The sequence below is a fragment of the Gracilinanus agilis genome, chromosome 2 (assembly GCF_016433145.1).
Source record: "Gracilinanus agilis isolate LMUSP501 chromosome 2, AgileGrace, whole genome shotgun sequence".
In the NCBI taxonomy this organism is placed as follows: Eukaryota; Metazoa; Chordata; class Mammalia; order Didelphimorphia; family Didelphidae; genus Gracilinanus; species Gracilinanus agilis.
The window spans coordinates 637,377,724-637,390,809 of NC_058131.1; the positions used below are offsets into that span (position 1 = coordinate 637,377,724).

Genomic DNA, 13,086 nt, shown 5'->3' on the forward strand with positions numbered 1-13,086 from the left:
TTGTGGTAGCAGGCAATGTAGAGCTCTTGGATGGAAAAAATCGTGCTATTTTTCTTTCTGGTATAAAAAGGATATCAAAAACCAAGTGGGACAATCTAGTTGGTGAAGCTCACAAGAATGTTAAATGTTTGGGGACTTGAACTCCTTGGCTAGCTCAACATTTCCTCCTTTTTAAGGGAATGAGTTTTATTAATTGGAAGATTTGGTCTAAGGGAACAAAAGTAGGGAGGAAATGATGGGAAATGGTATCTGTATCTGAAGTATCATTTAATGGGATATTTAACTTCCAGTCCCTGTTTCTGAGAAGTCATTTTCTGCAAAGATATGAGGAATAAAATAGGAGAAACTTTGCTCATTTTGGCAAATTGCTCCAAATTTCCCACAATCTCAAACTTCTTTTGCAGCTCCTGCCCCAACCTCTCTCTTTGGGTACACTTTAGAGCAATAGAACATACTTAATAGAAGGTTGTTTGTTTGTATTACTCACCATGACCAACCTTATTTGCAAAACCAAAATCAGAAGAAAATGAAATCTTTAAAATTCAGTCACAACCAACACTCACTACATATACATTTTCCAACAATGATTCCTTTTTTTACCAAATAACCAAATATGCACAATTTAGGGAGGCAAGAAATGAAGTGAGCAGTATGCCATCTTTTATATTCTCATCATCAAGTTGGTCTTCCTCAATAAGTTGAAAATTTTAGATTCATTAAAAGGTTCACAGCCTTAACAAGGTAAAACTATCAATATAGACTGATTAAGTTAAACAAATTTTTATTAAATCATTAGGATTTGTAAAGTACATGAGGATAAAAAGACAAATATATAATCATCTCTGCCTTCAAGAAGTTTATATTCTCCTGATGGGATGCTACACGTTCACGGATAAGTATAAAAAAGGTATTCTGTAGTATAAAATGTATGGAAAAGCATAAAAAGTATTTTTTAAAGTATAAAAAGATATTGCATGAGTCATTCCTTCATTGATAAATGGTCAAATGATATGAATAGGCAGATCTCAAATGAAGAAATCAAAGCTATGTCAAATTTTAAAAAGGTCAAAATCACTAATGATTAGAGAAATGAGAATAAAATAACTCTGAGGTACCATCTCACACCTATCAGATTAGCTAATATGACAGAAGAGGAAAATGCTAAAAGTTAGGGGAGTTGTGGGAATTTTGGGACATTCGTGCACTGTTGGTAGAGTTGTCAACTGATCCAGCCATTCTGCAGAGCAATTCTGGAACGATGCCCAAAGGGCTCTAAAACTGTGCATATCCTTTGACTCAGCAATACCACTATTAGTTCTGTCCCCAAAAGGAACAAAAAATAAAAGGGGAAGGGGCCTATTTGTATAAAAATATTTATGGTAGCTCTTTTTGTGATATCAAAAACTTGGAAGTTGAGGAAACACACATCAATTTGGAGAATGGCTGTACATGCTGTGGTATATGATAGTAATGAAATATTATTGTGCTATAAGAAATTACAAGCAAGATGATTTCAGAAAAACCTAGAAAGACTTTCATGAACTGATACAAATTGAAGTAAGCAAAACCAGGAAAACATTATACACAGTAACAGCAATATTGCACAAAAATAAATTGTGAATGATTGCTGTTTTCCACAATACAATAATCCAAAACAATTTCATAAGACCTCATGATGAAAAATTATCTTTTCCTCCAGAGAAAGAACTGATGGAATCTGAATACAGACTGAAGCATACTATTTTTTACTTTTTTTCTTTGTGTTCTTATATGAATCTTTTTCTACAATATGACCAATGTGGAAACATGTTTTGCATGATTGTACTTGTATAATCTTGATCAGATTGCTTACTGTTTTAGGGAACAAAGGAGGGAGGGAAAGAATTTGGAACTTAAACTTTTAGAAAATTAATGTTAAAAAATGTATATGTACATGGGAAAAATAAAATATATCTTAAAATAAAAAGATAATGAATGGTTAAAGCAAAGGTCTAAGACAAACCAAGTACTTTAAAATATTTGATAAGAGAAAGCTTTCAGCTGGGAATATTGGGAACTGCTATATAGCAGTAGCACCTGAACAGATCCTCAAAGGAAGATGAGAATTCTGAAAAGTGGAAATGAAGAGGGAATAAATCCTAGGCAAGGAAAATAGTCTATATGAATATCAAGGGACAGAATATATAGCATGTCAAATTAAAAGCTGCAAGATAAAGGGACCTTAAGGATCATCTAATCCAACTCCAGCATTTTAGCATATAGTTGAAGTTACCATTACTCAAAAAAAGAAAAGTGACTTGCCCAAAGTTAGTGCCAGAGCCAAACTAGATCTCCCAGTCTACTGTTCTTCCCTCCAAGATTTTCCATCTTTCTATATGTCTGCCTGGAGAATCTAAGCCACATAAAGGATAGATACTGTTTCTTCACTCTGGAGTGGAAGAGTTACCAAGTTGAGGATTTTTAATAATTTAAACATTTATACCTGGATTATTCCCATATCTCTATACCTATATACTTATACCTATATATATGGACTATGCCTATACCTATGTATATACTTATATCTGAACTATGTATTAAAAGAATGAAAAATTGGCCCAAATCACACCATTATCACCTTACCATCTACATCCATCCTGGAGAGCAAGCAAACCAAATCATTGGAATGAAATGATGTAAGGTTTAAAATTTTAAATAAAAAGCACAAAATCCTCAAGTCATCTCCATGCTTCATTTTGAAAAATAATATGAACCATGTTCAGATTTCAACAATCACCTATAAAAAGATCATTGAGATTTTGGTTTAATTCATATTTCACTTAATAGACCAGCATAACCCACAGAATCTCCAAGCCCTCCACTCTTCAGGGAACTTTATAAGGTCCGAAGCATCAAATTTTCACTTCATACTTTCCATTAGGGAGAAAATTTAGAATAATTATACCATGATGTAAGGAGTGGAGGTGGTTTCAATTGAGCTAATCGGTTAGCTCACCTTATTTTTATCAAGTGAGAATCAATTAACTCAGCCCATCTTTATCAGTTGAGAATATTTCTGTTGAATTGATCTAGCAAAGGCATTAAACCAGGTACAAATAACCAAGTCAATCAATTCGAGAAAGAGTGGAGTGATTCAAGCCAATGGATAAAATGAAATGGTGCTTCACAGGAAATGTGTTGGGATTGGTTGAAGATACACACCCTGTGTGGTTTGTTTAAAATAACAAGCCATTTCATAATTCAGTATTCTAGTGCCCAGCCAACTCATTAGTAGAAGCTGCTTCAGCTAATCCCCTGAGAGAAAATTGTTGGGGGAGAGGGCGAAAAAGGGGAGCCTCAGACTTCTCCTTCCCTACTTTTGACCAGAGATGGCCTTGGAACTTTGAAGTATCAGATCATTTAGACTTCTCTTCAAAGGATGACCTAGGCTGGGTTTAGTTCTAATACTTAGAGACGTTGTCACCTTCGACAAATCACTAAACCTCTTTGGGTTTTAGACTTTTCAAGTGTAAAATGAGAGGGCTAAGAAGCTCTATAAGATGCCTTCAGGCTTTAAATCCAAAACTTGTTTGATGATTGCTTCCATTAACTGAGAAGTGACTGATTTTCATCATAAAATCAATTAATCTCTTGAACATGAGGACAGCAAAACTGGACTAAACCATTTACTTTAGTGCTCCTACACATTGATGAACCCCTGATTTATTTCATCAGTAAAGACATTCCACTATCCCCCTCCCCCTGCACAGAACCCAATCCATCTGTACTTTCTCATTTCATTCATGTCTCTACTTACATCACTAGGGCCTAGCATTTGTCTCTTAGACTATCCAAATACCTGGCTAAAGTGGTAGTGGCTAGAGTACTAGATCTAGAGTCTCAAAGGCATGAGTTCAAATTCTTACCGAGACTCTTACTAGCTATGTATGCCTGGGCACGTTCATTACCTCTCAGTCTCAGTTTCCTCATCCATAAAATAAGGATCAATAATATCTATCTCATAGGGTTGTTGTGACAATCAAATAAGAATATATATACATATATATGTAATTATATGTATATACACATACATATGTGTGTATCACTTTGGAGAACAAAAAGCACCATATGACTGTTAGCTATTATTAATAAACTGAACTACTTAAATCCAGACTCTTCTCTCTCCTACCTATCTTCCACATAGTTGACAAATTGATATCCCTAAGGCACCAGTGTTTCCCCATTGCCCTTAGGATAAAATACAATTGCTCTGTTTAGCATTGAAAACCCTTCACATTCTTCCTCTAGATTTTCTTTCCAGTCTGAAACACAAACTAGCTGACTTGCCATTCCCCATATACAATGTTTCATTTTCTACCTCCATGCTCTTGAATAAGCTGTGTCCTATTCATGGAGTGTTCTCCTTCTTTATTTCTGCCCCTTAGAATCCCTAGTTTCTTTGAAAGCTCAGCTCAAGAGCTGTCTCTTTCCAGAGACCTTTCTTCATCTCCCTGATTGTTAATGCCCCATCCCTAATTATGGCATATTTATTTTATATATATCCTGAATATAGTAATGTCTGAGTATTTTGTATCCCTTTATAGAATGTAAGTTTGCTCATGTCAGGGATTGCCTCACTTATCTATTTGTATGCTCAGCATTAAGTAGAGTATTTAGCACATAGTATGTGATTAATAAATGCTTATTTATCAACTTGTGTGGTACTCCACCATGTTGTTCAATAGATCCTTTGTTGAGGACCCATTCTGATGCTGTTCCTATTCTCTTCTGAGTCATCTATAATTTTCTGTAATCTGTAATTTTACTGAGGTTGCAGTATTACTTGAAAAACAGGTAGGTATCACCACTGATGAAAAACGTATTTGGATTAAATGTTACTATAAAAGATCAAGTGTTGCTGATGAAATATGCAGTAATATTAACTATAATTTGGCTTAATGTTTGGGTTAGAGTTGTGGCCAATAAGAAAAGAGTACAAGATGTGATGAAATATAAATTTTCTTTTGTATTTAAAATGCTTTATTGATTTTTTATGAAATAATTACTTCCCAGTAATCCCTTCAATAATAAAAATTTCCTTTATAATAAATAAAAAATATCAAGCAAAACTAGCGAACTGGTCACACTTGATAGCTTACACCAGAGTCCATTTTTGAAGTCTGCCATTATAGAATAGAATATTTGCCTAAATTTTGAAGAGTGTTTCTGAGAGGAATGTTGAACCAGATTCTAGAGTAAGAAATCACTAAACTATCCAGAAAACAGGAAAGCAGCCTGGTGGAAATTATGATTGGACCAAATCCTTATATCTTATGCCATTTAGATTAGTTCCAACTTGGTATATGACATATATCAAATAAATTAAAAGAGAGAGGAAGACATGGTCTATGGAAAAGGCTAAATGAGGGCTAGAAAGGATGATAAAAGACAGTTTTGATCACTTAAAATTTTAAATATTTTATCTAATCAAATCAATGCAGCTTAAATTAGAATAGAAATGGTTAACACTGGGAAAGATAAGCAGCAAGTTTTTCTGATAAAAGGCTTACTTCGATGATATATAAAGAACTGATTCAATGTTATAAAAATAAGTACCATTCCTCAATTGATTAATAATTAAAATATTTGAAAAGGCAAGTTTTTAAAAGAAAAAATTCTAAGTTATTAACAACAATATTAAAAGGCTTCAAATTATTGCTATTAAAGAAATAGAAGTTAAAGCCATTCTGAGGTTCTATCTCATACCCAAAATTCTGACAATTTTGAAAAAAAGAGGAATTTATGTTGAAAAAAAGAGGAATTGACAGATATTGTAGAGACTGAAAGTAGGTGAAGAGTCTAGTCATTCTAGAAAGCAATTAGTAACTATACCCTCCCAGAAGTCGCTATACTGTTCATAGCCTTTAATTCAGCAACATCACTACTAAGCCTAAACCTCCAATTGTTGATCAATTGTTCCTCTTTGATAGAGGAAAGTGACCCATCTGTAGAAAAAAATTATAGTAACTTTTTGGTAGTACAAAGAACTCGAAAATATGGGAGTTTCCACCATTAAATAAATTATGTATAAACTAATAAAATACTTGAAAGGAACTCACCAATGAGAGAAGGGGGCTGGTATGACAGAGGGGTGTCTCTGGATGAGAAGGTCCCAGAACTCAGAGCTCTGTAGTAGACACGCTTCTCTTTTCTTTCTACTTTTTCTCCTTTAATTAAATCATCTAGTTGTATAGATTAGATTATCATCTCCACAGATGATCTTCAAAACTATATCAAGCCCTAACCTCCTTCTTGAACTAAGGTCCTACATTACAAGCATGCCTGCTAGGTATCTTTACTATAAGACTATGAGGCTGTAAACTTCTCAATGATCAAAACAAAATTCATTATTTTCCCCTCAAGAGCTTTCCCTCCTCCAAACTTACTGATTTCTACTGGGAACACTATCATTCTTTCAGGTAAGCAAATTTATAACCTTGGAATTATCTTTAAATCATCCTTCATCTCCTTCTTCCCTAACTCTACACTTGCTGGGTCTTAGAGATTATACTTCTATAGTATTTCTTGAATCTATCTCCTTCTCTCTACTCAGGTAGTCCATACCCAAATTCAAACACTTATCACCTCTCACCTAAACTATGACACTATATATATATATATATATATATATATATATATATATATATATATATATATATATATATATATCTTCCTATTGGTCTCTTTGCTTCCAATTTCTCCCCCCCCCATCTATTTATCATTAGATATTAAATTAATTTTCATTTATTTCTATTTAAATTAAATTAAAATACACATTAAATTAAATGTCCATAAAATGTCATATCATTCTCTTTTTCTTAAATATCTTTAGTTTGAAGCAGCAAGGGGACTCAGTGGATAAAAAGCCAGACCTAGAAATGGGAGGTCCTGGGTTCAAATTTGACTTCCTAGTTGTGGGACCTAAGTCATTTGCCACAGCACCTGCCCTCCCCATTGCCTAGTTCTTACTACTTTTCTGCCTTGGAGCCAATATACAGTATTGATTCGAAAAGCTGGAAAGTAAGTTGCTTTTTTAAAATCTTCAGTGGTTTCCTATTGCCTTTCTAGGATTACAAATATGAAACTCTCAGCCCCACATCTGAAGCCCTGTACAATTTCTCCCCCTTCTCTACATTTTTATTTCTTATTATTTCTCTTCATAAAATCTCTGCTCCAAATTGGCCTACAATCTGTTACCTATAAATGATATTACATTTTTTGCCTTCTTGCAACTAAACAGATAGTTCCCTGAGTCTGGGATGTTCCCACCTTCTCACTTCTGCCTCAGAATATCTCTAGCTTTCTTCAAAGCACAGCTCAGGTACCAGTTTCTACAAAGGTGTTTTTTTTCCTGGTGAATTCTCCCTCTTGAAATTACTTATAAGATCAGAATCACAGAACTGAGCCACCTCGTTCAATTGATACCTGAAAGAATACTCACTAAAAATACCTAAGGCATCATCCAGACTCTACTTGAAGACCTCCAAGGAAGGGGAACCTACCTACCATATTTCAGAGCTGCCCTTTTTACTTTTGGAAGCTCTAATTGTAAGGAGGTTTTTCCTGACATTGATGTGGGTTTGCCTTGGAGACAGGATGCTATGAGGAGGTGAATGAATAGGTTCTACAACAAAAACCAATCAGCTTAGGCATTGTAAAAGAGGTATCCCCCACTCCCCTCCAAATATCTGTAAATAAGCAAAGGAACATAGAAACAATAGCTAATTGATCAGTACAGAGACATATGGGTTGCTTGAAATATACAATTATGAGAAAACTCTTTACTTCAATCTCTGGATCTAGGTTAAGGGTCTCCAAACATCAAGTATAAGAGTTTCAATTTTCCAATCAAGCAGGGCTAGGTTCAAACAATGCCATAATCACTTCAGTCACGCAAACAATCAACTCTTACCTTGACAATCAATCTGGATAAAAGAGACACTCTCTCCACTGCAACACCAGCACCTGGTCACTCTGTTGTCCTGGCCATTCTATTACTATCTTCCCTCAATAAAGCTTGAATCCTTGTTATGGAGATCAGCTGAGTTGCTCATTCTTAGGACAAAACCCTTCTCCAACAACAAGAGCAAGTCTAAATTTTCATCCTAGACCCTTCTACGCATTGTTCCTGTTTTTGCAATCNCCTGCCGCAAGAAATCATTCCACAGCTGCAAAGAGAACCATCCCTTTTCATTAACTTGTTATTTTCTCTCTTTTAACTATTAAGATAAGCATCCCCCAAACTGAGAAAGTTGTGTGTTTCATGTCTTGGTGTGTTTATTTGTTCCGTGAACTCCCCACACACACGCACACACACAAATAAATAAAATGTTGGTACTGTATTTTTTTAAGCACTTAATATACCCAGGTCTTCAATTTAAAAGCACTGATATGTCTCTGATGCATCTTTCTGTCGTCAATGCGTATTTACCTGTTCTGTCTATGCCCGTGGCTACAACAGAAGAGACCTTGTAGGATAAAAAGATTCAGCGCTTATCGGCGGGGGATCATATCAATAAGAATGCACTTGGAAAACTCTTAAACTAAAGTTCTCCTGAATGATTTTATGGAATAAGGTAAATTAATAAAGATACTAACAGTTCTGAAAACAGGTGAAATCAAAGTAACTCTTCCGGACTTGTAAGCATCTATAAACAAAAAAACAAAACAGCCGGATCCCCGGTGCTGCTGCCTCTAGACAACCCCAAGCTCCTTTTTTTCTCCGCTCTCGGTGACAAGACCATTTGGAAAATGGAAGAGTCACCACCTCTCTATCCCCCGCCCATTTCCTTCTTTTTGGGGCTTTCTGAAAAGTGTGCATTTCTACCCATCCAAGAGGAAGGGAAATCCTGACCATACTGCATGGGGGTGGGCAATGGATTGGAGGTAAGTCTAAGCCACCTTGAATCTTGGCTAGAATTGCTAACAATCCTTTCTGTCCATATCAGAGCGGGTTTAGGGTGTAGAGATGAGCTAGGACCCTGGAGACTGGAGGAGGGAGGATAACCCTGATCTGACCTGGGTCTCTCTCCACCCCTTCTCCCTCCCCTAGGCCAGGCAGTAGCAAGCAGGTCCCTTGAGCAGCAGGGGGGGAAACTTCTTGGGGCAGAAGGGCAGCCGCTGCAGCGGGTGAGCGCTCACGCCCAGGGTGCCACGGGCTCGGAGAGGTTCGTCTCTTGCTCTAGGAGTGGTGCTTTAGCTAGAGCCCATATCCTTTTGTGCTAATAGCCCTGTCCTCATTTGCTGCCTAATTGGACTATATAAAGCCAATAATAGGGGAGCTCTTATAGCCCAAAGCCAAAGCGCCAAAATCTAAGGCAAGGAGAGAGGGGGCGGCGGCAGTGGCGGCTGCGGGGCCAGGGTTTGGCTGCGCCTTCTCTTGCCTAATCCCATTTGCCATTGTACGTGCCCAATCGCCGTATACTCTCCGCATTTAACTTGGATGACATTTTGATTTCATCATTAGCATCCGGCGCCGGATTGACGCAGCCCCAAGCCGGGGACTCGTCCAGTCGCCTCCTCCCCGTGAGCAGCAGCCGCCGCCAAGCCTCCTTAGCCCCAGTGTCCCGTCTGCTGTCCCGCGGCCAGAGCTGTACCCCACCCCCTCCCGCCCAGTGTTCCCCCCACCTTCCCTCACTCTCCAGTTCCCCATCCCTTTTCCCCCACCCCCATGCAAGCCCGCCCCAGTAGCTTTCTAGCTGGGTGCCCATATCCCCACCCCGCCCTCCAGCCGCTGGATTTGCGCCCGGTGCTGCTCCTACTTTGCGCCGCCTCGTAGTTGAGTTGTGTTTATGGTCTGAGTTGCCGCTCAACCGCCTGCCCGCCTGCCCCGTGTACCGGGGACCAGGAAGAAAGGGGAGGATGCCGGAGTCGGGACAAGAGCCCTGCAGCAACACAAGCACCCAGCCTCCCCAGCCGCCGCCACCTCCCCCACCGCCTCCTCCTCCTCCTCCTCCTCCGCCGCCGCCGCCACCCAAGGACTCCCCGTTCTCCATCAAGAACCTGCTCAATGGAGACCATCACCGGGCGCCCCCAAAGCAACAGCAGCCCCCAAGGACGCTCTTCGCCCCGGCCTCGGCCGCTGCAGCAGCAGCAGCCGCAGCTGCTGCCAAAGGGGCCTTGGAAGGCGCCGCGGGTTTTGCGCTCTCGCAGGTGGGCGATTTGGCTTTCCCCCGCTTTGAGATCCCAGCGCAGAGGTTTGCGCTACCAGCGCACTATCTGGAGCGGTCTCCAGCTTGGTGGTACCCCTACACCCTGACCCCCGCGGGGGGGCATCTGCCCAGGCCAGAAGGTACCTATGATTCGTTTTCTTTTCCCCTTTTCAAAACTCTTCGCCACCTCCGCCTCTCTTTTCCACCTTCCTCTTCTCTTCCACAGTGTCTTTTCTCTCAGCTTACTTTTGTCTCTACTTGTAACCTGGCCCATTCGCCTCACACTCTTACAATCTTTTTTTGATCCTTTTTCTGGATCTCTTCTTCCCCATTCCTCTTCTCCTTGCTCTCTGCTCACTTGGTCCCAGCTCCTTCTCGGTCGGCTCATACTGCTACGTTTCTTGGTACCAATCCCACTTGGGAAGAAAATAAAATGAGCGAGCGTACTGGATGAAAGCTCTGCCCGGTATAAAGTGCCCATGGTGTAAAGGTGTATGGGGGAAATGAGTTGTATTAGAGGGTCGAGGGGAACTAGAGAGGCTGGAGAATGCGATCTGGAAAGAGAAAGTGGTTATTTACAAGTTGTGTACCACAGATTCAGGGAAAGCTTTTCTTTGGCCCCTAGCGGACGGGGGAGAGGACCAGAAAAAGAGAGCCTAAGGCGATGGCGGCTTTGTCCAGTTCCTCTCTTCTTGGGACTTTATGAGAGCCCCGGGACGCCGCAATCTTGCGTCTTGCTCTTCCCTGGGAAGGGAGAAAGACTCAGGGGGAACAGGGAGAGCAAACCAACCATGAGGAATGTTTTTGGTCCTGGTCTACAAAGCAGTGCTGGAGTGAGCTTAGGGGACACAGGAGGGCAGTGGGGCCAGCAGCTTGTCTTGTGTGGCCTAACTAAAGGGGTGATATCTCTCTGTGTGTTCGTATGTGTGCATGTGTGTTCGTATGTGCGCGCGCTTGGGTGTCTTTTCTCTCCTCTACAGCAGCGGAGAAATCACTTCTGCGAGACTCATCCCCTGCTTCGGGCACAGACAGAGACTCCCCCGAGCCGCTACTCAAGCCCGACCCGGACAAGGAGCTAGACTCCAAGAGCCCGGACGAGATCATTCTAGAGGAAAGTGACTCCGAGGAAGTGAAGAAGGACGACGCCGCATCTGGGACTGGCGCTGGGGCAGCCGGACCTGGCAGCGAGGACTGGAAGAAACGAGCCGACAGCCCGGAGAAAAAGCCCTGCCGAAAGAAGAAGACGCGCACGGTCTTCTCCCGGAGCCAGGTTTTCCAGCTAGAGTCCACGTTCGACATGAAGCGCTACCTGAGTAGTTCTGAGCGCGCCGGCCTGGCCGCCTCCCTGCATCTCACAGAGACCCAGGTGAAGATCTGGTTTCAGAATCGCCGAAACAAGTGGAAGCGGCAGCTGGCGGCGGAGCTGGAGGCAGCTAACTTGAGTCATGCCGCGGCGCAGCGCATCGTGCGGGTGCCTATCCTCTACCACGAGAACTCAGCTGCCGAGGGCTCCGGCGCAGCCGGGGCCCCAGTGCCAGTCAGCCAGCCGCTCCTCACCTTCCCCCACCCGGTGTACTACTCTCACCCAGTCGTCACATCGGTGCCACTGCTGCGGCCGGTCTGAAGATGGGGCAGGGGAGGGGGGCGCTGGGGACCCTCCCCTATCTTCCACCCAGGAGACTGGACGCGTGCGTGCGTATGCAGGGGTGTGTGTCTACTAGTGGGGTGTAAGATGGGCCTGACCCTCCCTGCTCCCCAGCTCGGAGGGGTCAGAATCGGCTTCAAGAACTGGAGAGTAGGGGTCAATGTCCCCTTTCCCCTTCTTCCCCTCCCCCCCAAAGGTAACATTTTTGTATGTATTCTCAATGCATTTCCGTGCATTTCACCCTCAGTAGATTGGAGGCTGTCTTGACTTTTGTCGGCTTTTCTTTTGGTTAAAAGAAAGGTAAAAAAGCAAACCCTGACTCAAAAATTTCCATTCAAGTCTAAAATGCCACCTCCAGCTCCCTGCCCTAATTGTGCTGAACTCTTGCCTTTGATTTTATTTTTAAATAAAGAAAATAACAAAGCAAGATTTCTGGGGAAAAGGAGAGAAGAATCCCTTTAGCTTCCTTCTCTTTTCGATGATAATTTTCCCAAACATTCTGAGGAAAAGGATTAGCATTGCACTGCTTTTAGTTCTTGGATTTTCTTTCTTCCCCACCATTTAATTTTCCTCCTCTTAGTTATCTGTTCTCCTCTTTCAAAGAAACCACTGACAAGCTGTTTCTCTCCATCCCACCTCTGTAGCAATTTAACTATTTTGGGACTGGAAGATCCACTAATGAAGTATTTAAGGAGAAAAGAAAACCAAAAGAAAAGCCCCAAACCGAAAATGAAAACAATTCCAAACACTAACCTGACCTGAGTGATATTATTTATTGGTAACCTATTTTTTAAGGAGTAACCCTCCTCCTTTTGTAAATTATTCTTACTATTATTATTTCTACCATTTTCTCCGTTTTTGTTTTTTTTTTTATTTTTGGGGGGTGGTAATTTAATTGTTGTACTTTTGACCTGTGCAATATTGTACGAAATTATCTGAGAGCACTGCGGCTTCCTCCAGGGAAGGAAAGGAACACTTTCATTGTAAAATTGTGATCACTCGGGTAGCAAAATAATAATAATAATAAATAAATAAAATAGTGGGAGAAGAAGGGAAAGGAAGGAAGGAAGATAGGAAAACTGAGCACTAGCTCTGCTCAAAAAAAAGGCAGCTGGTTATTGGAGCGCTTTAAGTGAAGGACAATCAATTTAGGATAATTTTAACTTATTTGATAAATGTACAGTTTTCTTGTAAAATTCACCCTAACCCCCACAGTCCTGAGGTTCTGTCACTCATTCCAACCTGTGTTTC

General features: G+C 40.8%; 1 protein-coding gene across 1 annotated transcript; it reads left to right on the forward strand.

Moving 5' to 3' along the window:
- Positions 1–9,900: 9,900 nt before the first annotated feature.
- Positions 9,901–11,814, forward strand: HMX3 (H6 family homeobox 3). The gene is made up of 2 exons (XM_044662615.1): positions 9,901–10,330; positions 11,171–11,814. The coding sequence occupies exons 1-2, from the start codon at positions 9,901–9,903 to the stop codon at positions 11,812–11,814; spliced, it is 1,074 nt and encodes a 357-aa protein (XP_044518550.1).
- Positions 11,815–13,086: the final 1,272 nt, after the last annotated feature.

Excerpts from the sequence above, each read along its gene's own strand:
- HMX3 (XM_044662615.1), top strand. The coding sequence starts at position 9,901 with ATGCCGGAGTCGGGACAAGAGCCCTGCAGCAACACAAGCACCCAGCCT. Across the intron at positions 10,331-11,170 it reads GCATCTGCCCAGGCCAGAAG|CAGCGGAGAAATCACTTCTG; the intron begins GTACCTATGATT and ends TCTCCTCTACAG.